Source organism: Zosterops lateralis (assembly GCF_965231275.1).
Source record: "Zosterops lateralis genome assembly, chromosome: 18".
Lineage (NCBI taxonomy): Eukaryota > Metazoa > Chordata > Aves > Passeriformes > Zosteropidae > Zosterops > Zosterops lateralis.
The window spans coordinates 3200686-3225049 of NC_139778.1; the positions used below are offsets into that span (position 1 = coordinate 3200686).

Genomic DNA, 24364 nt, shown 5'->3' on the forward strand with positions numbered 1-24364 from the left:
TAATTTCAGGATTCAACTGCACAAAAATGAGAGAAAGAGCCAAAGTAACAGCAGGTATAGCATGGTTTAATTTAGTAACTAATTTTCTATAAAGTAATTATTTCTTTAAAAACCTGGGATTTGTTCATAGTATCCCAATTACTTTTTTCATTATGGCTACAGAATGAAGTGGTTGTTTAATTAGTAAACATTTGGCATGCCTTTAAATAGGTTTTTAATTACATTAAAGGGACACCGTCAAGGTGTCTTTCATAATTTTTAATAGACCTGAATTTCTTTTTTCCCCTCACAGTTGGATGCAACTCCTTGGGTTTGATTGGCTGTTCCAGACAAAAACAGGAGGAACCATTTCCCTGGAAAAGATTAAAAAGAGAGGCTCATTTGTGGCTTTGGAGCTGAGCTGTGGTCTCCTCACCTCCTGTTTCTCAACTTGCTGCCAGCAGGGCTTGTAGCCTCCTGCTACAAATCCTGAGGGTGACCCTGTGCTGAACACCCAGAGCTAAACCAGCAGCTTTCGCCCCCAGAATCTCCCTGGTGCAGCAGATGCCTGTTCTGCAGCCTCACAGCTGCTCCCAGGAGTAGCTCTCCTAATAAATCACCAGTGCCCTAACTGAGCTTGATGTGAGCTCCTGGAGGAAACTGGGCTCAGGGTGAGCCCCAGGGTCCTGCCTGCCTTTGGATCCAGAGCCTGCTCCTTCCCTGGCCTGGGAGCTGCTGCTGGTAAATTCAAACCTGGTCCAGCTGTTGGTGCTGGGGTGCTGCTGGTGCCCTGCAGTGTGGGGAGCTGGACGTGCCCGTGGTCAGAGTGTGATGGATGAGGCTCAGAGCTGCCCTGAGCCTGGCAGGGGCTGTTTGTCTGTGTCCCCCTGCTCTGCCCACAGGAGCTGAGGCCTCTGCTCCGTTTTTGAGAGGGTTCACTAATTGAGATAGATGGGAGTTGCTGCAGGCAGAGGCAGCTGGGCTTGAGCAAAGGATTCCTGGGGTGTCCCTGAAGGGAAAGCAAAGAGCAGAACCAGAGTGTGGGGGTGTGTGTGACACAGGGGCTGGCTGGGGACATGTGCCAGTCCTTTCTGCCCCCTCTGAGCCATGTCCCTGCTCTGCTCCCCAATGTTTTACAGGCTGAACAAGCAGACTGAAGTGCCTCTGGTTGATTTTCTGCCTGTGTTTCAGACATCCTCACTCTCCTCTGAGGAGCAGGAGCTGCAGGGAATGAAAATATCCAGAGTCTTTGCTTTAGTATCATTGACTTTCTGCTCTGCTGGGTCCTGGCAGGCTCCCCTGAGGCCACATCCTCCTCCAGCATGCTCTGAGCATTTTGTCTTGGTTTCCTCAAATTTTCCCCTTATTCCCATCTGCTCTCCTCCTCCCTATCCACCACCTGCTCCTTCTTCCTCCTGCTCTGTTGGCTCTCCAAAAGTCCTTTGCTTTTCCTGCAGTGTCTGTCAGCCCTTCATGCCTTGACTCCAGGCACTGATCCTGATCTCCTGATGGAGATGTGGAGCACTGGGGGATGTGGGAATGGCTTGTGCCCCTCCACAGCCTGGAGGATCCTTGGGAAGGAAAGATCCTGCCTGACACACCTGGAGCTGGGCAGCAGAGGAGCCACAGCCTTCCATCCATCCCTCTTCTTGGAAGGAATTTCTGCACAGCTTGTCCACCCACCTTTCCTAGAGGGAAGTGATGCCCTTTCCTGCTTCCAGTTTCCAGGGAGACAGCTGCTGGGAAAGCACTGGAAGTGCTGGAGCTGCCAGGAATGCCCAGCCCAACATCAGGTGCTGGCAGCCCAAAGGAAACTGGGGTCTGTATCCCACCCAGCAGGGGACAGAGGGACCCCTGGGAGCAGCTCCTGCCCATTTGTCCTGCTCAGCATCACTGTGGGGCAGTTTCCTGGGCACGGGGATGGTGCTGTGGGAACTGGCACTTTCCAAAGTCCCTCCATGGGGCCACAGAGCCTCTTTGCTCTGGGGAATCAGGGCTGGGGAGGGCTGTGCTGTGGTGGTGGGAGCAGTGCTGCTGTGCCAGTGTCCCCTGTCCCCTCTGCCCTGGGGTGGCTGTCCCCAGGAGGAACTGGGGGATGGATGCTGGGATGGAGGGGCACATTCCCAACCTTGGGAATGCAGCTGCCCTGATCAGCTCCGTGCCCTGTCCCCAGTGCCATGGGGAGCTGAGGTCCCTGAGGGGTCATTTCCACCCCAGCTCCCAGCACCCCTCACTGACAGAGTTTTCTAGAAGGGAGTGAATTGTTGCCAATATCCACGGCTTTGCAAGACTTCCATAAAATATGAATGCATGAAAGCATCTGCATTAATTATTCAAGATAATCAGGATGGGGGATATTTCCCTGACAATTTCATGGGGGCTCCTGGAGCTTGATTGTCCCACCTGCAGGGTGTGTACCAAGCTCCCCCCAGGGCAGAAAGGGAAAGTCCTGAGCATCCCAGCCCCTCCCCTTGCTCTCCTCAGATTGCCAACTGCTTTCTCTCCTGCCTCCCTGTGCTTTCCCCCAGCTCCCAGCGCTATTAACACCTCTAATTAGAGCTGCTTATTGATGTACTGCTGTTTATCTAAGTGCAGCTGATGAAGGCAGAGGAGCTGTGGAGCTGAAGCCAATCACACCCTCCTGCAGCCTGCACAGCCAGCAGCTGCTGCCCGGGGCTGGGGGACAAGGAGAGAAAAACCCAGACAGGGAAAGGCAGGGCACAACGAGGGTGTGGGGCCAGCCTGCTGTGGCTGCGCCTGGTCCCTGTGCAAGGTACTCCAGGTAATGGTGGCGTTTTCCTAGAGGAGAAGGGTGTCCCTTGTGTCCCTGCCTGCAGTCAGTGTTCTCCCATCCAGACCGCCTTGTGTCAGGAAAACTCCATTGGAACAGGGGGTTCTCCAAGGAGGAGGGGTTTTCTTCTTCCTGAGGGGTCAACCAGAGCAGATCCTGGACGGACGGGTGGATGGATGGATGGATGGATGGATGCTGACCACAGGACACTCATGAGCACAGGAACCCTGTGGATTGGAGCATTTAGGCAGGATCCAAACCCCCCAAATCAGCTGCACACAGGGTTTTACCCCACATTGGGGTGCTGGGGGGCACAACCCTGCTCCCTCCTCACAGGGAGGGACTTGGAGGGGCCTGTGTGTCTGCACCCCACAAAGCCACCCCCGGGTGAGAGCAGTTCCTGGTGTGCGGCAGCGCTCCGGGCACGCGGCTGCTCCTGGTGCGAGCAGAGAGAGGCAGGATCAGCACAGCTCTGTGAAAACACACCCTTGGGCTCTGCCAGTGGCTGCACACCAGGCTGTGCAGTGACCTGTGTGTGCTGAGCCAGCTTTCCTGACTCCCTGACTTGGTTTGAACCCGGCATCTCCTGCTGGGCCGGTGGCACTGGGCTGCAGGAGGCAGGATTTGGCTGTCCCTAAGGCATGGCAGCCCCCTGGCACCTCTAACCAGCCATCCCAGGGACGAGGTGGAGAAGCTGATGTGCTTTAGGAGTGTTTCCCTCCCCCCTTGCCATCAGGGTTTATTAATTCCTGGCTCGGTGAAGTCTCTATTAATAATGGCTGCAGGATCTGGCTGGGAAGCTGCGTAATGAGATCCTCTGCTGGCTGTTCCTGGGCTGCTGTGATTGTGTTTGGAGGACAAAATTCTATGTGGATTAATTAAAATGAAAAACAAAAGGGAGAAAAAGAAAAAAGCAGGGTTGTTTGAATTATTTACTAGTTTCCAGGAGACAAAGCAGTAATTGCAAGTGTCTTATTGCAGGTGTTTGGAGAGGGGCTGCTCCCACCTCTGGGCAAGGAGGAAAGTCTGGTTATTTACTGCTGTGGAGGAGACTTATCAATCCTCTTTAAGACCAAGTGCAGCTCCAATAGCCCTGATCTCGATTTTCTCCTCTTCCTTTTGGAAATTCAGACGATAGAGGCTCTGAGAGAGCTTTGCTGTGGGTGAATGTGGGAACAAGCTCTGCCAGCGGTGTGCTCTTCTCTCCTGAGCAAGGAAATGGAGAAGGAAAACCTCAAACCACTCTTCCCTGAGGAACTGGCTGTCCTCTGTTAGCTTTTCCCCCTGCCAGGGCCCCTCTGGGTCACACAAATGCCACCTTGTGCTGCTTGTGGTGCCACTTTCTGGATGCTGGGCCTGAAGGAGTGGAACCCCCCATGATGGGGCCAAATGCCCTTGGGGACTGAGATCTTGTCCCTAATGGACACCTCTGGGTCCAAGCCCAGGGAAAACCCAGCAGGGGCTGTGTCCCAGCCATGCCCTGGGCAGGAGCCTTGGTACCAAACCAGCTGCTCCAATCCTTCACAGACCCTCTTAGCTGATGGATCAGCAGCATTTTAGGGAACTGCTCTGCGCTTTTACTGATCTTTTACTCAAGTGCTGCTCCCCTTGATTGCCTCCGTCCGTCTCTTTTCAACCCAGGCTTCGGGAGCCGCCTAATTGATTTCAAAGGGAACAGGACCTGCTGGAAATTGAGTTTTGCATTCCTCCCTGCCTCTGTGACAGAGCACCTGGCAGCTCCAGCCTCAGCTCCTGCAGCAGTTCACCTCCACTGGCTTGTCTGGGGGAGAAGAACTATGGAACAGAAAGAAAAATGAAGGAAAGAGGTACAAAAAAATTCCATTTAGCAATAATAGAGCGTGATCAATATTCCTTTGTCTCCATATTCAAATTGTGATCCTGCTGAGCAGAAACAAGTGGAGCTGCCTTGCTGGAGATGAGAAGTTAATCTTTAAAGCCAATAAAGATTTAGGGCAGTGTAATTGCTTTAAGATTTGATGCTTAAGACTATTCAAACTTTAAATTTTTAACCAAAGGGCCTGGATCTTTGGCAATGGAGATGATTCAAGATGAGGAGCAGTGACACCTTGGGAGGGAACCTGTGGGATGGGACCTTCAGGAGGGACAGGGGACAGCTGGATGATGCCTGTCCCCAAAGGCATCAGCAGTGAGTGGAGAAGGTGAGGAGGAATGGGATGGGAAAAGGAGGTGCTTTTTAGGAGAAAGGGACCAGCCCTGATGGGGGTCACAAAGCACAGCCCCCCTTTCCCTCCCCTGCTGGATGGAAGGCAGAATTAAACCCCAATCTTTTCCACCGTGGTGATTTTACAGTGCTGTTACAGGAAGGGAGCACATTAGGGATGAGGTAGATCATTATGTGCTTATATTATCAGCAGTAAAGCAAAGTCTCTTAATTCCTAATTCCACCATTGTCTGGCACATTTTTTGTGAGTTTCTTATTCATCCATATTTTCCCCCCTCTGTCTCCACTAATAGAAATTGCTTTGTTGTTAAAGTCAATTTCACTCTTGACTGGATTGAAATATGCTTATTTCCTTTCTAAAATAATAGTAATAATAATAATAAAAATCTAAAATTATTTCCACTCGTTGTATGTGAAAAGCGAACATTTTTCTTCATGTAGTCTCTCAGGTTTGAATGTCTGAGGGTTTCAAAGGTTTATTTTCTAACAGCCTAATTGCACAGTCCCAGCCCATAGCTGAGGGCTTTCCATTTGTTTCATCATGAATTTGAATAATTCAGGACAGTTTAGGATTTCCTGGATTAATTTTGAAGTCTTTTGGCAGAGATGGGGCTGGCAGGTACCCAAGGGAATTGCCTTGAGCTGGAGAGCTCTGTGTGTTGGTGCCTCCTCAGCCCCCAGGAGCTCCATCCTCAACTAAAGCCCAGCACCACCAGCTGGGGCTGTGCCTGGAGCTGCCATCACCTTCTGAAAGGGGCTGACAGGGTGAGGGAGGTGCTGGAGGTTCCCAGGATCTTGGCAACAAAAGCCTCCTGTGTCCAGGTCCTGTGTCTGCTCCAGCAGCTGGGCTGGGCAGTGTCCAGAGCATGACCCAAGGCAATGAGCAGATCCTGGGGCCACATCCCCTCCCCAGCTGTGGTGGCCCTGGCTCTAAACCCTCCCACTGGGGGACAAGCAGAACCTTGGGAGGTCCCAGTGCTGCATCCCCTCTGCCTGCCTGGGATGTGGCAGCTGGGGCAGCTGGTGGAGGGCTGGAGCTTTGTTAGAAGTGCAGTAAGTGAGGAGAGGATTTGGTTTGTGGGAGGTATTATAAATATATTCTATGGTTGGCTTTTCGCAAATATTAAAATAAATACTGTATATTACAGTGTTACAATATAACACAATATAACACTGTATATATGTTATATCAGAAAATTATGTTGCATTAATATAGTATGTTTAAACTGTGTGTTTGGTCAGGATAATACCCAGTGAACATGTAAAGAAGACCCTGCTATTGATACACCAACTATCAGCATCTCCCATCTGAAGAAAGTCTGGACCAAGGCCCGAGCTGGAGGTGATAATGAAGACACAGCCCAGAAACACACAGGCTCTAAAAAGGCAGACCCATGGAGAGGCTGTGGTAAACAGTTCCTGGAATATGGAAACTAGTTTGTGGAAAAATGGGAATATTCAACAAGACTGATACAATAGAAAGGGTGTTTAAAGAGGCCTCTGAAATAGCAGGTTGTGAACTTGGCTCAATGCCAACTCACCCAGCTTGGCCATACTTGGCCTTTTTGTTTCCTAATTGTCTTATTTTTTATTATTAAACCTATTTCTTAAAATTTACCAAGAGAGTGAACTCTGTTTTTCACAGAGGGGAGATGGAAAGGCACGGTTCCCATCTCAGGGGGATTCCCCCACCCACCTGCAGGGCTGGACTTGGGCACCACAGGAGCAGAGCTTTGCCTGGGGGGCACCAGCACTTGGGGGGAACTGCAACAACAGCACTTCTGTCCCCTCTGATGGCCCCAAGGGATGAGGTGGGCGACCCTCATCTCCCCTTTGGGGGCTCAGGGACACCCTGCCCGTGGGGCAGAGACACAAACTCCTCACAAACCCTGCCAGGAAGGGCTGTGAGCGCTGTGCAGAGCCATTGACTCTCCCACAGTCATTAAAAGGCTGGAGAGCTCTCGCTCTTCTCACCCCTGACTTGATTTTCTTTAATTACAGCTGAAGCTTGATACATCTTGTCTTTCTTAATTTGGCTAAACCTTCCTCCTGCTCCAGCACCCCGCTGCTCACTGCAGTGACTCCCAGCTCTGGCACTGCCCAGCCCCTTGCAGGGGGTGTGGGTGTCCTGCTGGGCTCGTTTTGGGGTGTTGATGGGGTCACTGGGTCAGCCCTGGGGGATGCAGGAGCCTGGTTGGGGTGGTTTAAGCTCTCTGTTCTTCCCAGCCCTGTGTGAAGCACTTTTCACCTTGAGCTCAGACTCATCTCCACCCTGTGCATGGTGGTGCCACCAGGTCAATGGGCTTGTTCCACAGGGATAAAATCCATCCTCATCCTCTGGGATGGCCAGGGGAGCTCCTGGACCCTCCCGGGCCGGGGAGGCAGCACAGGAGCTCAGGATAACCTGCTAACAAGCCTGGGAGGCTCCTCCAGAGGATGTTCCTTGTCCTTTCGATGCTGATCCAATGGCTGAGCAATGTATTGTCCTCCCGGGACCGCGCCGGGCTGGGAAATGTGCTCAGCTGAGTGTGACAGGCACGGGGGAAGGCAAACCTGAGCTGGCAGCTCTGAGAACTCTGCCCGGCAAAGGGACACATCCAGCCCTCGGGCCTGACTCTCTCCTTGACTTTTTTCCTGCTCCCTTTCCCGGTGAGGGCTCTCTGGGGCGTTTAGCCTCAAATAACCTCACCCAGAGGGAGGAAGGAGCAGCGGTTCAGCATTTCCCACCCTGCCCTGCTGCTCTTCTTTACCCTGGGCTCGGTCCTTTCTTTGTTGCCTCTTCCCTGCCTGGATGGAGCTGGGCAGAGCTGCCCAGGGAGGGATTAGTGCTCCCTGAGGGGCTCAGGAGCTGCCCCTTAATGCACTGCAGCCATCCGAATGCACCTCCCTTCTCTGCTGCACACATCTTCTCCTCCCTCTTTAATTTTTAATTGCTGCTCGTGTTTCCTCTGAGCATCTCTCTTTGCAGCCCGGGAGCCGGGAGCCTTTCCTGACCGATAAAGCTGCTGCGGGTTTTCCTTTCACCTTTTGTGTTTGCTTCTCGGTGAAGCCGGGGTCGTTGCTGGGTTTAATTAACATAGTAAGGAAAATGCATGAGTTTATTTAAGCAGGGAGAGAAAGGGAAATTCAGCCTCCCCGCTGCTCTCAGAACAGATAATCCTATTGGGAGCTGAGGAGTGATCCGTACGTCGATTATTTTCCTGTGCTGAATTAGTGAATTAGCAGCAAATGGAAGTGAAGGATTCGCAGTGCTGACAGGCTGGAAGAGCAGGAGCTTCCCAGATTCCCCCTGCAAGGCAGCGCTGCCAGCCCTGTGCTGGCGAGAGCTGGAGAATCCCTTGTTTTACCCGGCTGTGCACCTCCAGCAGTGCCTGAGCACAGGACATGTCCTGGGCTGTGCTGCCAGCGCTGGGGGCTGCAGCATCCCTGGGGATCCATCCAGGGGCTGGAATGCTCCTCCTGCTCCCCAGTGGGCTGAGAGAGCCTGTCCTGAGTGCTCAGGGCTGCAGCATCCCTGGGGATCCGGGGGCTGGAATGGTGCTCCTGCTCCCCAGTGGGCTGACAGAGCCTGTCCTGAGTGCTCAGGGCTGCAGCATCCCTGCAATCCAGGGGCTGGAATGGTCCTCCTGCTCCCCAGTGGGAGAGAGAGCCTGTCCTGACTGCTCAGGGCTGCAGCATATCTGGGGATCCAAGGGCTGGAATGCTCCTCCTGCTCCCCAGGGGGCTGACAGAGCCTGTCCTGACTGCTGAGGGCTCCAGCAGCTCCAACCCTGCCGGGTCTGCCCCCGGGGGTGCTGCTGGCTCTGCCTCCAGGCACTTCAGAAGTGCTGAACGTCACCACTGGGCTCCCAGCTGCTGCCCCAGGGTGGGAGGGGACAGAGATCAGTGTCTGCCTGGTGGGACCTTGCACCCCACTGAGACCTCAGCCATGCAGATAGATCCAGGGAACAGCTCCAGAAAACAGCTCCAGGGAACAGAGAACAGCTCCAGGAACCAGAGAACAGCTTCAGAAAACAGCTCCAGGGACCAGATAACAGCTCCAGAGAACAGCTCTGGGGACCAGAGAACATCCTCAGGGACCAGAAAACATCAAGAACAGCTCCAGGGACCAGAGAACAGCTCCAGAGAACAGCTCTGGGGACCAGAGAACATCCTCAGGGACCAGAAAACATCGAGAACAGCTCCAGGGACCACAGAACAGCTCCAGGGGTCAGAGAACAGCCCTGTGAACTGAAGAACTCCCCCCAGAGAACAGCCCTGGGGAACAGAGAGCAGCCTCATGGGCCAGAGAACAAATTCTGGGACCCTCATGATTGGTAAATCCCCCAGGGCAGTGCCAGGTGCCCTCTCATCGCTGTCTGTTGGCCGAGCAGTGTTTCTGGATTTCAAGGGTTGAAGGGAAATGTTGCATCTTCTGCAGGCTGCAGTCACAGGGCCTTTAAGCTGGTGGATGAATCCAGCACCAACATTTACTGCTCTGGCAGCAGCAAGGCCACCCTTGCCCTGGATCTTTGCTGGCTCCTCTTGGTCCCTTTCAGCAGCCTCAGGGAGCTCCTGAGCATCCCGTGTGTGGGGATGCCAAGGTGGCTTTAGGACACTGCCACCCCCTCCCTGCTCTTTGCCCAGTGCTCTCTCCAAACACCAACAGAGGAGCAAATTCAGGTTTTTTAGCTGCCCCTGGCTGGTGACGCTCAGTGGCACAGGAGCCTTTCTGCCTCGTTGCTACAGAGATAGGCAGAGCTGTGAATGCAGCAATTGAGGCTGAGCCAGTGGTGGAGCAGAGTTGTTTCATGTCAATAAAAGAGCTCCCTGTCCCCAGCAATGTCGCCTGGGGTGGGGGGGGGGGACAGAGAAGTGACGGTGACTAAGTGATCCTAATGCCCAAAGCATTTGGACATTGCAGCTCCTGCAATCAAATTATCTCTCTTATCTCAAGGGCAAGACTGTGCTAAGGGAGAACTTAAGGAAGTGGCTTGTCATAGCACATTACAGCTCCACTGTGTGCTGGGATTCTCCCCCTCTGGGATCATTATTTTTCCATGAAGACCCAGTAGCTTGAGGCTTGAGAGGAGGCTCCAGGATGAAACATGGGCAGATCCAACCCCCAGGCTTTGGAAAGCACTGAAGGAGAGTCCTGGGCTGGAGTGGGGAGTCTCTGGAGGGTCCTGGGGTGCTTTTGGATCCCCAGCAGATCCTTTGGGCACTGCTCACCAAAGGCCCAGATAAATCCTGTCACTGTGGCTTGTCTGGAGGTGCCTCCAGCTGAGCAGTGATGAGTGTATGAGGTCAGTGACCTTTGCAGGAAAGTATTTTAAGCTTCATTTCTCATGGGTTACAGCCCCTCTGCATTTATAACCCCTTTCCTGCAGCTGTGGTGACCCAAACCATGATGTTCTGTGCAGGCATGGCTGGTTAGGGAGCTCTGGGACTTGGGTTGCACAGTTACCAGGGATCAGTTGACAATTCCCAAGGTCTTTTGCTGGGTGTCCTGGGGTGACTTTATGATGCTCATATCCCCTACTGTCTGCTCTGTTTATGCTGGATATTAAGTTCTGCAGGTCTAAGACTGGTTCTGAGAGCAAGGGGGTGGAAAGAAGTGCAGGGTTTGTTTGCAGAAGCTGCACTCACTCCTCCACATTCTGCTCCTGGACTGTGCTGTCTGCAGCATGGACAGACAGACAGACAGTGGGACAGAGATCTCCTGTGACTTTAGTTGGTTTTAGCTGGCTGAGGCAGAGAAGTTCCCTGGACTGTGGCTTTTCTTTTTCTTGGAACTGATTGTCCCTGCTCTGGACTGAAACCCCAGAGGAGCACCAGGAGCTCACACCTGTGGCCCACCAGGGCAGCATTTCCCAGCATAGGAGGGGCTGATAAGAGACTGAGTGAGCCCAGCTACACCCACAGCAAGGACTCTCTGAATTTGCCATCTCTTCAGAACAGCGAGAGGTTTTCTTGTTTCATATTATTCATTTTCTATGGTTGTGAGTACTTTGCTTATTAAATAAACAGGTTTTTTACACTTCTCTCAAAGAAGGTTCATGTCTCCTGAACAGGTGGAGGGAGAGGCCACTTGAATTTCCTTTCTAGAAGGACCCCATTCAGAGTCTCCTCCCAAATTTGGCCTAAACCAGGACCCTGGACCAGCAGTGCAGGGTGAGCCCATCTCCCAGGGGATACTCTGGTGTTAGAGCTGGACTCTGGCCCTGCCCCAGTTACAGGCAGAGCTGTGGAGGGGCAGCCTGGAGCCTGCACTGGAGATGCTCCATGTCTCCCTCTGGGTGGGCAGGGGCTCTAACTGGTGCCAAACTGGTTTCTTTTGGTCCAGCTGCCTGCTGAGTTCATCCTCCCCATTCCCTGCTGCTGCTGAATTCAGAATAACAAACAAACGTGTGTGTGTGTGGTGTGTGTGCAGTACAACTCCAGCATATTGATTTTTGGGGCTATTGCTTCTCAGCTGCCGAAGAAGATAATTCACTGCTTTATTACCATCCTTGGATTTTAGATTTATCCCTCTAAACAGACAGTGAGCTGGTAGTTAATTAAGCTTTTGTTTCAAGCAGCAGCACAGGGAAAGGACTGGCTGCTGCAGCACTTCTCCTCAGGGATGAGGGCCCTGGGGGGGTGGGCAATGCCTCATTCCCATCCCTGGGGGGATGGATCCTGCACAGCTGATCCTGAGGAGAATTGAGAGCAGCAGAAGTAACTCTTACTGTTGCTCCCTGCTGACCCCAGCACCCAGGACATGCATGGATATTGGCAAGTGCAGATTTCTATTTTTATTTTATTTTATTTTATTTTATTTTATTCACTTAACTTCATTTCAGTTTTTTAAATTTTATTTTTATTTTAATTTCCTGGTCAGTGCTGCAGGAGGCACCTGGAGGAAGCCAAGGTGGCTGAGCTGCCTTCTGCCTGCCCAAGAAAAAGCCAAACCCTTTGAGGGTGTTTTCCAGCCCAGGATCAGCTCTGGAAGGAGGAATGGGAGGACACCATCTCCTCCTCGGAGAGGTTCTTTCTCCCCTCAATGTTACCCCTAATTCTTAAATAATTAATGTGTGGTGCCTCACCACAGCCCAGAGTTTTCCTGCTGCCAGTGGCCTCAGGGAAGAGCTGGACTGGGATGATCCAGAGCTTGTGGGATGCACAGGAGGACCTTGGTATTGTCTTTATGGAGGTCAGAGGGTCTCATCCCACAGAACTGACCCCTCACTGGAGCTCTGCTCCCTCCTGCTCTGGGTGAGATGTTCCCTGTCCCTGCCAGGCTCTCAGGAAGGCACAGCTGGATCCTGGCACACACCAGACAGTGGCTTGGCTGCTCCACCACCCACCCCATGCAGTGTTTATGTGCATTAGGAAGGTTTCCAGCCCCATGGAGCTGAGCTGATCTTGGAAAGAAGTCCTTGGAATGAAGGGCTCTGCCTCCTGCTGCCGGCTGGGGCCGGGCTCTGGAGGGCAGCACCAGATTTTGAGGTGGTTTTATAGCTCAGGTGAAAACTCAGGATTCCTGTTGGAGCAGCAGGAGCTGGAATGGAGTGAGCAGGCAGGAAATCAGGGGTAGCAGGATCCCCACAGCACCTTCACTCAGCTGCTGCTCCCCTCCTTGCCCAGGTGAAGAACACCAGGTGGTTTTTCCAGAGGAGGCCAGATGCACCTAAAATACCATGGACTGGGCACCCAGCTGGTGTCTGGGGTCGGTCCACACACTGTGGCTGCCTGGTTGTGTCCATAAGGTCCCCACCAGGATGGGATTCAGAGAAGGGTGTCCTTGCCAAGGTGACCTGAGAGTTTGGCTTGACTGAGCCACGCTTCCTGCAAATCCTCATCCATCTACATCCTGCTGTGATCCTCCCCCGACCTGGGGTGGAACCCCTTCCCTGTCCCCTGCCCATGAAAAGTGTGGATGAACACAAAAATACTTCTGCATTTAAGAAGTAATGGAGAATACGGTTTTGCTTTCTCACTTCTGCTTGGGTTTGATGAGGAAAAATTCTGGTTTAGGGTAAATTTCCAGCTGCTGTCCCTGAGCTCACTGGTGCTGTTGCAGCTTGTGCTCCCTGGAACTTTGCTGACCAAGGCCACCCCTGGTCTGTAGTTTTAATTCTGTGCCTGAGGTGTTTTAGTTTTCTGAAATTCTTTTTCCAGAGAATTTTCTGTAAACAAGAGAAGTATTTTTGTAACTGTACCTTTGTTATTCATTTCTTTTCCTACGAGGGACTTTTTCTTGATGTCCCTCTGCTCTGACCAATGTGATTGAAAAAGCTTGCCTTTGTTTCACCAATCAAATTGGTCTGTGTAAAATAGTATAAAAGGGAGACACATCCCAAAAATAAAAAAGTAATTTTCAACCTTCTAAATCTCAAAGTCTATGTTGTTGCAGTGTAAAACAGCATCACTGGTCTCCTCTGGGGAGAAGGAAGCAGTGTGAGCACCTGGGATGCCTGTGGAAATGCACTATCCCAGCAGCATTTCCTCCTCATCAGCCCCACAGGAAAACCCTGGGATTGTGCACAGCCAAGGTCAGTGTGTAGAGGAGCGAGTGCCTGGTGCTGGGAGAGGGCTGGAATTGCTCAAGGAGCAGATCTAGGATCAGCTCTAGCAGATCTAGTGCTCAGCAGATCACTGAGCCAGGCCAGGCAGGAAGGGCTGGAGGGAGGTTTCTCTCTCTGGAGGAAAATGGGATGGAGAAAGGCTGGGGGAGACCATGAGGGGAGAGCATCCCACTGTGGGGAAGGCAAAGCTGTCCCCCAGTGTCACCCTGTGCTTTGTGGCACCCCTGGTGGTATCCAGTGCCAGCCACAGGGCCAGAGTGGCATGAGGGGGCCCTGGTGGCACCACAGTCCCCAAACCACAGCCTGGCCCTGTCCTGTAGCCTGGCCAGGAGTGCACACGGGGGACAGCACTGTCCTTCCAGCCACTCTGTGCTCACCCCGGGTGCTGCACCCCTTCCCTCACCCCAGTGGGGTGCACCCATCCTGCCTGGGGCTGGAAATGGGGCATCTCTGGGCTCTGTGCACACTTGGCTCCTTCAAGCCCCAACTTTTGGGAGGCTTTTTGTGCTTGTCACCTTTCACAGGAGAGCCAGGAACCACCTCTGCTGAGCTCAGCACTGCTTCTCCCGCCTCAGCTCTCACGGCCTTTCTTTGTCTTCCCAAGGACACTGCCCTGCTCCTTTTGGCAGCTCCCTGGAATACCCGGGGAGCCACATCATGGGCCGTGACTGTTCCCCCAGAGAGAAAACACTGACGGGGCCGCGGAGCTGCAGCTGGGGCTGCCAGAGACTCCGGACCCGCCTTTCCCCAGAACGGAGGATTGCCCTGCTCCTAATCCCCCCAAAATTCAAACAGCACCCGGGCACGGTGTCATTTCTGGTGTGAGTGGGGCCATCCCTGCCTCCCGAGCTCCCCACGCCGGGGTCTGTCTGTCACTGCTGTCACCTGCTGTCACCTGCTGTGTCACCCGCGCGGCGATGCGGCCCCAACGCGGCCATCCTCCCCCCAAACCCGCCCTCCCCTCCGCTCGGGGGGCTGCCGCAGCCCTGTCTGCCCTACCCCCGTGCCCGAATCCCCCCCCCGGGCCCGGTGGCCGCTAGATGGCAGGCGGAGCGCGGCGGAGGCTCCGCGGGGCGGTGCGGGGCGGAGCGGAGCCGCAGCGCGGGGAGCGCGGAGCGAGCCCAGCCCGGGGCCCGGCCATGGGCTCGGCCGGCAGCGGGCAGGGGCGAGGGTAGGGCAGGGCAGGGCAGGGCAGGGGGGGACGTGTCCCCGCGGTGTCCCCCCGGTGCCCCCGCCATGCGCCCCCGCGCAGCCCCGCGCCCCGCCCGCTGAGCCCCGCTCGCTGCCGCCCTCGCTGCCTCTCTGGGGGGGTGCGGGGCCGCCCCCTGCCCGCAACTCTGAACGATGATCACTGTCAACGCGGATGGCAAGATAATGGTCAGAAGATGCCTCGTCACCTTGAGACCCTTTAGGTAAAGTTGGTGTTTCCTCCCGGCTCCTGCGGGCGGGGAACGGCCGGCGGAGCGTGTTCGGGGCCGGGGCTGCGGCTGCCCCTGCCCGGGCTCGGTGTGCCGGTGTGGTGTGTGTGTGTGTGAGCCCTGAGCCCGCTGGGGCTGCCCGGGCTCGGTGTGCCGGTGTGTGGGGTGTGTGTGAGCCCTGAGCCCGCTGGGGCTGCCCGGGCTCGGTGTGGGGTGTGTGTGTGAGCCCTGAGCCCGCCGGGGCTGCCCGGGCTCTGTGTGGGGTGTGTGTGTGAGCCCTGAGCCCGCCGGGGCTGCCCGGGCTCTGTGTGGGGTGTGTGGGGTTGTGTGTGAGCCCTGAGCCCGCCGGGGCTGCCCGGGCTCGGTGTGGGGTGTGGGGTGTGTGTGTGAGCCCTGAGCCCGCCGGGGCTGCCCGGGCTCGGTGTGGGGTGTGTGTGTGAGCCCTGAGCCCGCCTGCCCCTGCCCGGGCTCGGTGTGGGGTGTGTGGGGTGTGTGTGAGCCCTGAGCCCGCTGAGGCTGCCCGGGCTCTGTGTGTCGGTGTGGGGTGTGTGTGAGCCCTGAGCCCGCCGGGGCTGCCCGGGCTCGGTGTGGGGTGTGTGGGGTGTGTGTGAGCCCTGAGCCCGCCGGGGCTGCCCGGGCTCGGGGCGGGTCTGCCCGGGGATTCTCCGGGCGGCTCCTGCGGTTCTCTCTCTCTCTGCCGGCCCCGGGGTTATCGCGGGGCTCTTCTCGGGGATGTTGGTACTCAGGGGGATTCGGTTCCTCTGGTTTAACCCCGCTGGTTCATCTGGGGGTTTCGGAACCCACCCTGGAGTGGCAGCGGGGCTGGGGTGGATGTCCAAACCTGAGCCCACCCACTGCTTTTCCCCTTACTGGAACTCCCCGTTTTTGCTTCCATCCATTCGCTCCCCCTCTCCAGCCCTTCCTCTCCGGCTTCTTTGCCTCACTGGAGATGTGCTTGGGGCTGCTCCCGGGCTCGAGACTCACGGGAGATGTTGGCTTAAAACACCTACGTGGTTTTTCCAAGGGGAAAGGGACCAAACCCCGTAAGGGATGGAGGGGAAGGTGCCGGGGGATGGAGTTCAAGGTGGGCTGAGCCCAGCCCAGCGGTGTCCAGCGCTCCTCGCTGTGTCTGGAGCTCTGGGGTCACGGCAGGGACCTGCTCGCCGCCTTCCAGCTTAGCCCGGGCCAGCAGAGGACAGGCTGGGCTTGCAGCGCTCGCTGCCGCTCAGGTGTGCAGAGGTTTGTGCCTCTCCTCGGGAGCCGCCTGGCTCTGCCTGCCTGGAGCGATTTCTGCTGCCCTGGGATGGGGAGCTCGGCCGAGGGGACGCCACAAAGCCGCGGCAGAGGTGGGAGGGCTCCCGCAGCCCAGGTTTGTTCCGAGAGGAGCAGGGAGTGACTGCGAGACACACGAGAAGGGCACACTCACCCCGGGGAGAGCCCTTTGCCTGGCTATTTGCTTTCTGGAATTCCACAGGGAGGGAATGACCGGCTGGAGCATCCCTGTGCCCTGGGCATCACCCCCGGGACAGGGGAGGCCCATCGCCAGCAGTGACCTGGGTCAGGGGGGGAGAGCACAGCGAGGGCATTTCAGGGTGATCACAAAGTCCCATTAGGGATGAGGGGTTTGTGATGGCTGGATGGTCTCTGGTGTCCAGGTGGAGAATTTGCACTGTCCTGGCCCTGTGCCCTGGGCTGGCTTCTGCTCTCCAACCAGTACAGGCCAGTACTGGTGCCACTGGAACCAGCGGGGTTACCTTGCTGTTAACACTCAGCCTCTCCCTGTGCAAGAGGGGGAATTCCCAAGACCCTCCCCTTACTGTCCCACGGTGTCCAGGACCTCTGCACCTCCTCTGTGCTGCTGTAAGGCTGAGTGTGACCCCCATGGCACAGTCCTGTGTCACCCAGCCTGGGTGAGGGTCAGCACTGCCCAGCTCCAGCCATAACCCGGGGCAAACCAGCATCAGCACCCCACATCTCAGCTGATGTGGGTCAGGGATAACCCCCAGGAGTGGGAGAAGGTCCTGGCAGTCAGGATGGGTCCTGCTGCTGCCTGGGCAGAGCTGGCTGCTCCAGGGAGCCCCGTGGTGCAATCTCCTGCCCGGGGTGGATTGCAGCCATCGGCAAACAGCTCACAGGAAACCTGATCCTGTGCACCAAAACATTTCATTAACCACCCTCCAGACATGCTTAGCAAAGCAATGCGGAGCCCTGAGCAGGGAGAGCTCCTGCAGAGAGGGAAGGGGAGAGAGAGGGAGCAGATCAGTCTGGAAAAGCAGAGGAATGTCCAAGGGTGGCTCTGACTTCATCTCAGGCAGCAAAAGGGTCTCATTTGTGATGGTGCTGGATCCAGGCAAGGATTCACCGAGGAGCCCTGGTCCAGCTCTCCCAGCTCTTGGCTCTGTAGCTCTGTTTGCCCGCTGGAAACCAAAGCCAGGCCTCCCATGGGATGTAACAGTGCTCAGTGAGAGGGTTCACCCTGGTCCCCTGCATGGATCATGGCTGAGCATCAGTTTGACAGCACCACAACCCTGTCAGGCTCTGAGCAAGAAGGGTTTGAGGGAGAGGGATCATTTATTAACCTGCCTTCTGCTGGTAGGAATGGTGGCTCAGCTTTTAGGAGTCAAAAACTTGTCTAACAAAAGATGTTACCTGGGTCTGTAGCCCGTGGTTTCCCCTGCACCCGTGTAGGATTCCTGTGGCTCCCAGCTGGGTGAGGTGGCACCATGGGCACAGTCCCAGTGTCACATTCCCAGTGTCCCAGTCCCATCCTGCTGGGTGCTGCTGGCCTTTCTCCCCCCACCACACCCCAGCTCAGCACTCACACCTTCCTGGTCACATCCAGCCTTCAGTTCCATGAAATCCTCCATGGCTGGGGCATCACTTCCAATTTTCATATAAGACTTGAGGAATTTCACTTTCTTCTCTTTTGGGCACTGAGCCAGAGCCCAGAATTGTGAACATTTCAGTTTGGGGAGGATGTGGAGAGGGATTTGGCACCAGAACTGTGCCTGAGCAATGAATTAAACGTGACATTGGATGACAGGCCAAGCCAGCATGCAGGATAGATGTTATTTGGTGTTTGGAACTCCACAGTCTTCAGGGAGTTAGTCTTGATTTTAGGGAAGAGGACCCAGTGCATTTGGACTATCTGGGATCTGGTATGTTTTACCTACTTTGTGGTAAATTTGTTTTCTCTACAAGGACTTTCCACTCAGCTGAGGCTGGGCCAGGCATTTTAATTCACCAAGAGAACATCAGCAAAAGTAAAGGAGCAGGGGTTGTCAGGCTGAGAGTCCAGCCGTGCACCCCCCCTGCTCCCTGGAGAACGGCTCTGGGCTGGATCCACTGATCTCCCAAGGACAGTAATTCCAGTAAGGCTCCAATTCCTTTTTTTTTTTTTTCCTTCTTCTTCTTATTTAGGAAAAAAGCATCTTGCATCCCCCTACTCTGTCTGTAATCCAGTCAAAATGAAAAAGGTTTTGTTTCCTAGGGAGATGGTAGAGCACAGATCACCTTTGTATCTTTTTCTTCCCTTCCCCTTTTTCTTTCTGCTCAGTGTTTAACGATCCCTCCTTGCCAGACTATAATTATGAAGATTAAAAAGCGTCAACAAGGTCTTGCATAATGATGAAGGTATTGTCAATAGGAGGTGTGAGAGCAGGATCAAGTCTGAGTGTTTATTCAGGTGACGCTGTGTTAAAATGCCCCTTGGGGGAAGGGATGCCAGGACAGGGCCAGGGGTGGGTTTTGTACCAGGATGTGCTCCCAGGGAGGACCCTGGGGTGCAGGACTTGCCTGGGCTGTGACTCCCTTCGGCTTGTTTCCTCTCCAGCCTGCTGCTGTCCTCTCCTGCCAGGGAAGTGCTGTGGCTGACAGCATTCCCTAAGGGCAGATTCAGCCCTCCAAAGCCAAGCTGGGTGCAGCAATCCCCTCCAGTGTGCTCCTGAGAGCCTTTCCCAGACCCAGCAGTGCACTGGGCTCAGGCTGTGCTGATGGCAGTGCACTAATGTCCCCAGATCACCCCCTCTCCAAGCTATTTATGGGACACCACGTTGCTTTGCAGCATCAGGGATGCTCTGCTGCCTCCACAATCACCTCCCTGCTGGAGCTGGACCACGGCTCACTGGAACCCCTTCTCCCAGGTCTGCTTTGGGGAGGGGGCTGAGGTCTGTACTGTGTCTGTGTGCAGATTCCACAGCTTGATGGTCCATCAGCATCTGCTGGGGAGGGGGTGGCTCTGCTCTGCTGGTCGCTGCTCGTGGGACTCACCAGCTGTGTCTGTAGCCAGGCCCTTAGGGATGGGAACCTGGATTTGTGACTGCACAGGGGGTTATATATCCTGTGGAAACTGCTTTCCACCCCTCCAGGGGTGGCTCATTAGGAAATTAAAGGGACCTGAGCTGCTCCAGGCCTGCATGGGGATGTCAGGCGGCTTTAGTGATGCACCTGAGCATCCCCCTCTCCCTGGTGGGATCCAGGTGGATCAGCTCCCCCAGGTGGATCAGCTCTTCCAGGCCAGCTCTGTCAGGCAGGGTTTGTGCTGGTGCTGAGTGTGCTGCTGGCTGAGCTCATTAGTGCTGACAAGCTCCCCCTTGATTAGGTGGGAGGTGAGAAGGGAATGGGGAGCTCTGCTGGTGTCCAGAGCCCATGGCCAGGTGCCCCTGATCTGCTGGGGATGGGGCAGGGCTGATCCACGGGGATGGGGCAGCACTTAGGGGCCTGTCTGCTGTGAGCAAGGCTGATCCTCCTCGGAGCAGGCAAAGGAAACCCTTTGTTCTTGAGCTGGCTGCTGCTGAGAGTGAGGCTGCCCTGGATCTGGGGCTCAGGTGTGTGCTGTGTGTGTGACAGCAGCATCAGAGCTGCCTGCATGGAGGTAGGGAGCTCGTGGGATCCCCTGGATGCCTGGATGGAGGTAGGGAGCTTGTGGGATCCCCAGTAAGTGCCATGTCTTGCCTGGGAGTCTTTCCAGGCAAGGAAAGCCTGGCCATGCTGTGCTGGGACACTGGGGAGCTGCCCTGGGAGCTCCTCCACTGGATCTCCCTGGGGAAGCCCAGCCCTTCTTGAGCTGCTTGACCTGGTACTTGAGCTCTCCACAACATCTCCAGTCACTAACGAGGCCTTTGAAGCAGGTCACTTTATTTGTTAGCCCTTCCCAGCAGCACATAATTGTAGTGCTGTAGCCAGAGCTGAATGCTGGTTCCTTCTCCTCTGCCTTTTAGCTTTGTAGGGATGCTTATGTGGAGAGCTGTGGGCTCCTTTGCACCAGGAAAAGCCTGGGTGGCTGTGCTGTGTCTGTGTGCAGCTCCTGAGCCCTGTGGAGGATGCTGTGGGCTTGGAAAGGAGAGCTGGAGGCTCCTGTCCTCTGTGGTTTGCCTCCCTTTGGCTCAGGGCTGCTCAGAGGCAGCGATGCCAGCGGGCACCCCGAGGGCTCCCCCAGCTCCCTGTCCCACACAGGACTGACCTGTTGGAACACAAACCTGTTGTTGTTCCACGAGCCTGGCTGGGGGTTGTCTTTTCTCTTTCTCCTGGTGGAGATTTCCCCTGGGCCTGGTGGCTGGGCTCACAGTGCTGCTCTGGGAGCTGTCACACTGACACCTGGCAGTGCCTCTGCCAGGGCTTTCCCCTGTGTCTGCTGGAGCTGCGGCATCTCCACCGAGTCTCGGGGGGATGGCAGCATGTCTGAGAGGTGGAAGGAGGCCAGACATCCATCCCTTGGCACAGAGCACTCTGCTTTACACTCCCTGGTGCACAGCAGCCAGGCTGGCACAGAGCTCTTGCCTCCAGCCCTTCCCTAAACAGTGACTGGGCTGAATTTGGCCTGAGCAGGAGCAGTGCTGGGAGCTCCTGCCCCTTGCTGGAGGTGACCAGTGAGTGCTGATGACGTCCTGCCCAGTGTGTCCCCTGGGAGCCACTTCCCTGCCAGCCCCGGGAACAAAGCAGTGATGGGATGGCCCCAGGCCACGGTGCAGGTCCCTCCTTGTCCCATTGTGCACAGGGGACACAATGACAATGCCGGTGGCCTAGTTACAGGGGAACAAAAGGCTTTGTTTAAAAAACTAAAAGGGTTTTTTTTTAGATCCTTTGGGAGGAAGGGAAGGTAAAGGTCTCTCTTTACTCCTCTCTCCCAGAGGAGCACAGGTATTGTTTATTGTAGTGGTTCCTGCGGTCTGGGTTGTTGGGCAGCTGTGGTCTGGCTCAGCTCCCCCGCTGAAGATGTAAATCCACCACTCCCCCCTGGGTGCAGAGGAGGATTCCTCAAGGCCTGCCCATCAGAGCAGGCTGCAGGGATTTCACAGGGGTTCTCAGGCTAAACCCCCCTGCTCAGTGCCAGGCTTTGGGCAGAAGCCTCCTGGGCTCTTTGTGAAGCACTCGTGGGTCTGGCCATGGCTGGGGTGAGGTGCTGCTGGGGCTGCACATCTGCTCCTGCCAGGGCTGGGTGGGCTGAGCCACGGGGATGGAGCTGGGACTGTCCCAGACACCCAAACCCAAAGCCTCTCCTGCTGCAGTACCCCAGGGGCAGAGGGTGGTGGGGCTGGCCCAGGAGGGAGGAGCAGGCTCCTCATCACACTTTGCTCCAGCTCTGCTTTCTCTCCCGCAGGATTTTCGTGCTGGGCATTGGATTTTTCACGCTGTGCTTCCTGATGACATCCCTGGGAGGGCAGTTCTCAGCCAAGCGCCTGGGGGACTCCCCGTTCACCATCCGCACTGAAGGTGAGCCCCGAGCCCAGCCTGTCCCTGCTGGGGCCCAGCTGAGCTGAGGAGTGCCAGGGCTGCAGGAGGATGGTGTTTGGAGCTTCCATCCCTACAGCTCCCTCCTGGCCCTTTGTGGGATGATCAGCCTGGCTCAGGGTGCTGCTGGCCTCTCTTGCCAGGGCAGGGAGGCTTTGCTCTGTGGCTCAAACGTGGCTGTGCTGGCACCCAGGGGTGTGACATGCTGGGGGTGAGTGCTGGAGAGTGGATGCTGAGCCTGGCTCACAGCAGGAAATGGGAGAAGCAGCAGGATCAGACCCTCAGTGTGGCTTGTGGGGGCTGCCCCTGCTCTGAGGTGTGGAGGATTTGGCTCAGGTCCTTGGAGGTCTCAGTGGGTTTGAGCACTTGTGGTCTGCAGGGAGTGGAAATTGCTCCTCAGGGAAGGGAAAAGAAAAGGTCTTTGTGGTTTTATGCAGGTACTGAAATGTAGAAGAGAAATATTCTCATTTTTAGCAAGTGTGTGTTATTTTTAATTTAACACCTCTTTTGGTGAGACATCAGCTCAGGAGACACCTCTGTGGTGGGACAGTCGTGCCCTGCCCTTGCTCTGGGAGGACTCTGCTGCCATGGATTGAGCTTCCCCTGACCTTTTCTCTGAGATTCCAGTCGACTGAAATGCACAGAGGGAACTGCCCTGCTTGAACTCCCCCGAGCAGAGTGAGATGGGCTTGGTGAGGCCACTGTGGTCTTCTCCTCCACACCAAAGCCATGGAGAGATCTGAGCTCCACAGGATGTTATTTTGGAGCATGGAATCCTTTCCTTGAGGCTCTGGAAGAAGTGCCAGCTGCTTCCCTACAGGAGGAGAGGGATAAAGTGGTGGTTTCCAGAGGCTGGATGGTGTTTAAACTGCTTAGTTGACTTTCCAAGAGATGGATTTTCAGCCTGTGGCAGCTGGATTTGTGTTCTCCCTGTAGATGGAGCACATGGCTGATGTTCCTCCCCTCTGCTCTCCTAACTGTTCCCACCAGCAGCTCCATTAAACCCCTTTCCCAAGGACTGGTGTTTTCCTGGTGCCCTCAGCCTGGAGCAGGGAGCAGGGTCAGCCTTTTCAGTGTTCTGCACTTGGTCAGGGTTTGTGTCCCCATGGGGAAGGTGTGTCTTGTGTCACTGTCCCCAAGCCAAGCACACATTCCAGGGTGGCTGGTGAATGAAGTCTGGGTTTAGGGGATTTCTCCCTTCTTGGGATAAGAAACAGCACAAGGAGAGTGGGCAGAAGCCCCCAGACCACAGCCTTGTCCAAACCTTCTCCTGACCTGGCTTTTGAGGAGATGGAGTCTGAAAAGGTTGCTGAGTTTGGAATTAAAGGTGTCACTGTTACAGCTGCTCTCTGTCCCAGAGGAGCCCCAGTGTCCCAAAAACGTTGGTAGAGAACTGAAAGAAAGGCAGAGACACTGAATAACTGTGGGGCCAGCTGGGGTGTGGTGCAGGTTGTGCTGCAAAGAATAGCAAAGGTTTCCAGAAACCTCCAGAAGCACCTAGGGTCACCCCAGAGGGCTCTGAAGTTGGGGTAAAATTATGGCAAAAAGACCATTACTCAGCTCTTTATCCCATTTCTGGATGCCTTGGAGTGGCTTTTCCCATCCTTATCCTTGTCATCAACTGAACCCAGATCTCTGACTCCACTGACTGCACCTTGATTTTTCTTGTTTACTGGGGGCAGTGTCAGCACAGCCCTGGAGCTGGCCCAAAACAAATCTCCTTTTTTCAGGCCCTCACACCTCAAATCCTCCACACTTAGGGGTTCAGGTGGTTAAATCAAGGTGTGCAAATGGGTTCACCCTCTTGCCTGACTCTCTTTGGCTCTGCTGAGGGCTGTGAGCACTGGCCTTGCTGGTTGGGAGAGATGCTGCTTTGCTCCAAGGTGGTGCAGATTGAATGTTGCTTCTGGTAATGCCTGACTGGTCTCATTTAAAGAAGAAAAGAAGTAAATAATGACCTAGGTCCTCTAATTTTTCAAGATTTTAATCTCTTAGCTATTTGCTTTCTAACTGGCTAAGGCAAGTCCTGCTTTGTTAGAAAGCTCAAAAATTCAATGCAAATCCAATTTCTCTCGTATATTCAGTGGCTTTGCCAAACAAACTATTGCTTCCAGATGAATTGCTGCACATTTGGCTGTTGCTGTGCTTCTTATTGGGGAAGATGAGCTTCATTCATGGCCTCACACACTGGTTTTAAACACAAAGCATCCTCTCTCCAGTCTCTGGAGGAAAATGCTGGAGGCAGGTTGTGTTCTTTGTCCCCAGAGCTTGGCAGGCACAACCTGAGAGGCTTTTTCTCACTCTTTAACACCTGATCCAGGCTTTTGGGGTTCAGCCTTTCCTGTCACACTGGTTTGTAGGGCCTGGCTGTGCCCCAGGGTGATGTAGCTGCTCCCAGCAGTGAGTAACCCCCAGAGCAGAGTGGGACCAAGGCCTGAGGAATGTGCTGGCCACGAGCTGGCCAGTGTCACTCCCTCTGTCACCTGTGAAAGGCTGTGGCTGTTGGGGACAGGATCTGATGGCCAGAAGGACCAACTATCCCAGCCATGGAAAAGTCAGGGAGGGTGGTGGATGCTGGGCAGCCTCCCTGGAGCCCTGGGAAATGGGGAGTCAGCCTCTGGGAGGGGGGGAAACTCCATTGTTGCAAGAGGACACGAAAAGAGCCACACTCACCCGTTAGGATGTGAGATGCGAA

At 55.0% G+C, this 24364-nt stretch overlaps 1 protein-coding gene across 2 annotated transcripts in view; it reads left to right on the forward strand.

Annotated features, from left to right (window-relative positions):
* The first annotated feature begins 14824 nt into the window (after positions 1 to 14824).
* The window catches only part of MGAT5B (alpha-1,6-mannosylglycoprotein 6-beta-N-acetylglucosaminyltransferase B), a 72453-nt gene continuing 62913 nt past the window's right edge, over positions 14825 to 24364 (forward strand). For both annotated transcript variants that reach the window (XM_083874576.1, XM_083874577.1), the window contains exons 1-2: positions 14825 to 14934; positions 21539 to 21651. In XM_083874576.1, coding sequence (XP_083730702.1) covers positions 14867 to 14934; positions 21539 to 21651 — 181 coding nt within the window. In that variant the 5' untranslated portion in view covers positions 14825 to 14866. The remainder of the gene's footprint in view (positions 14935 to 21538; positions 21652 to 24364) is intronic.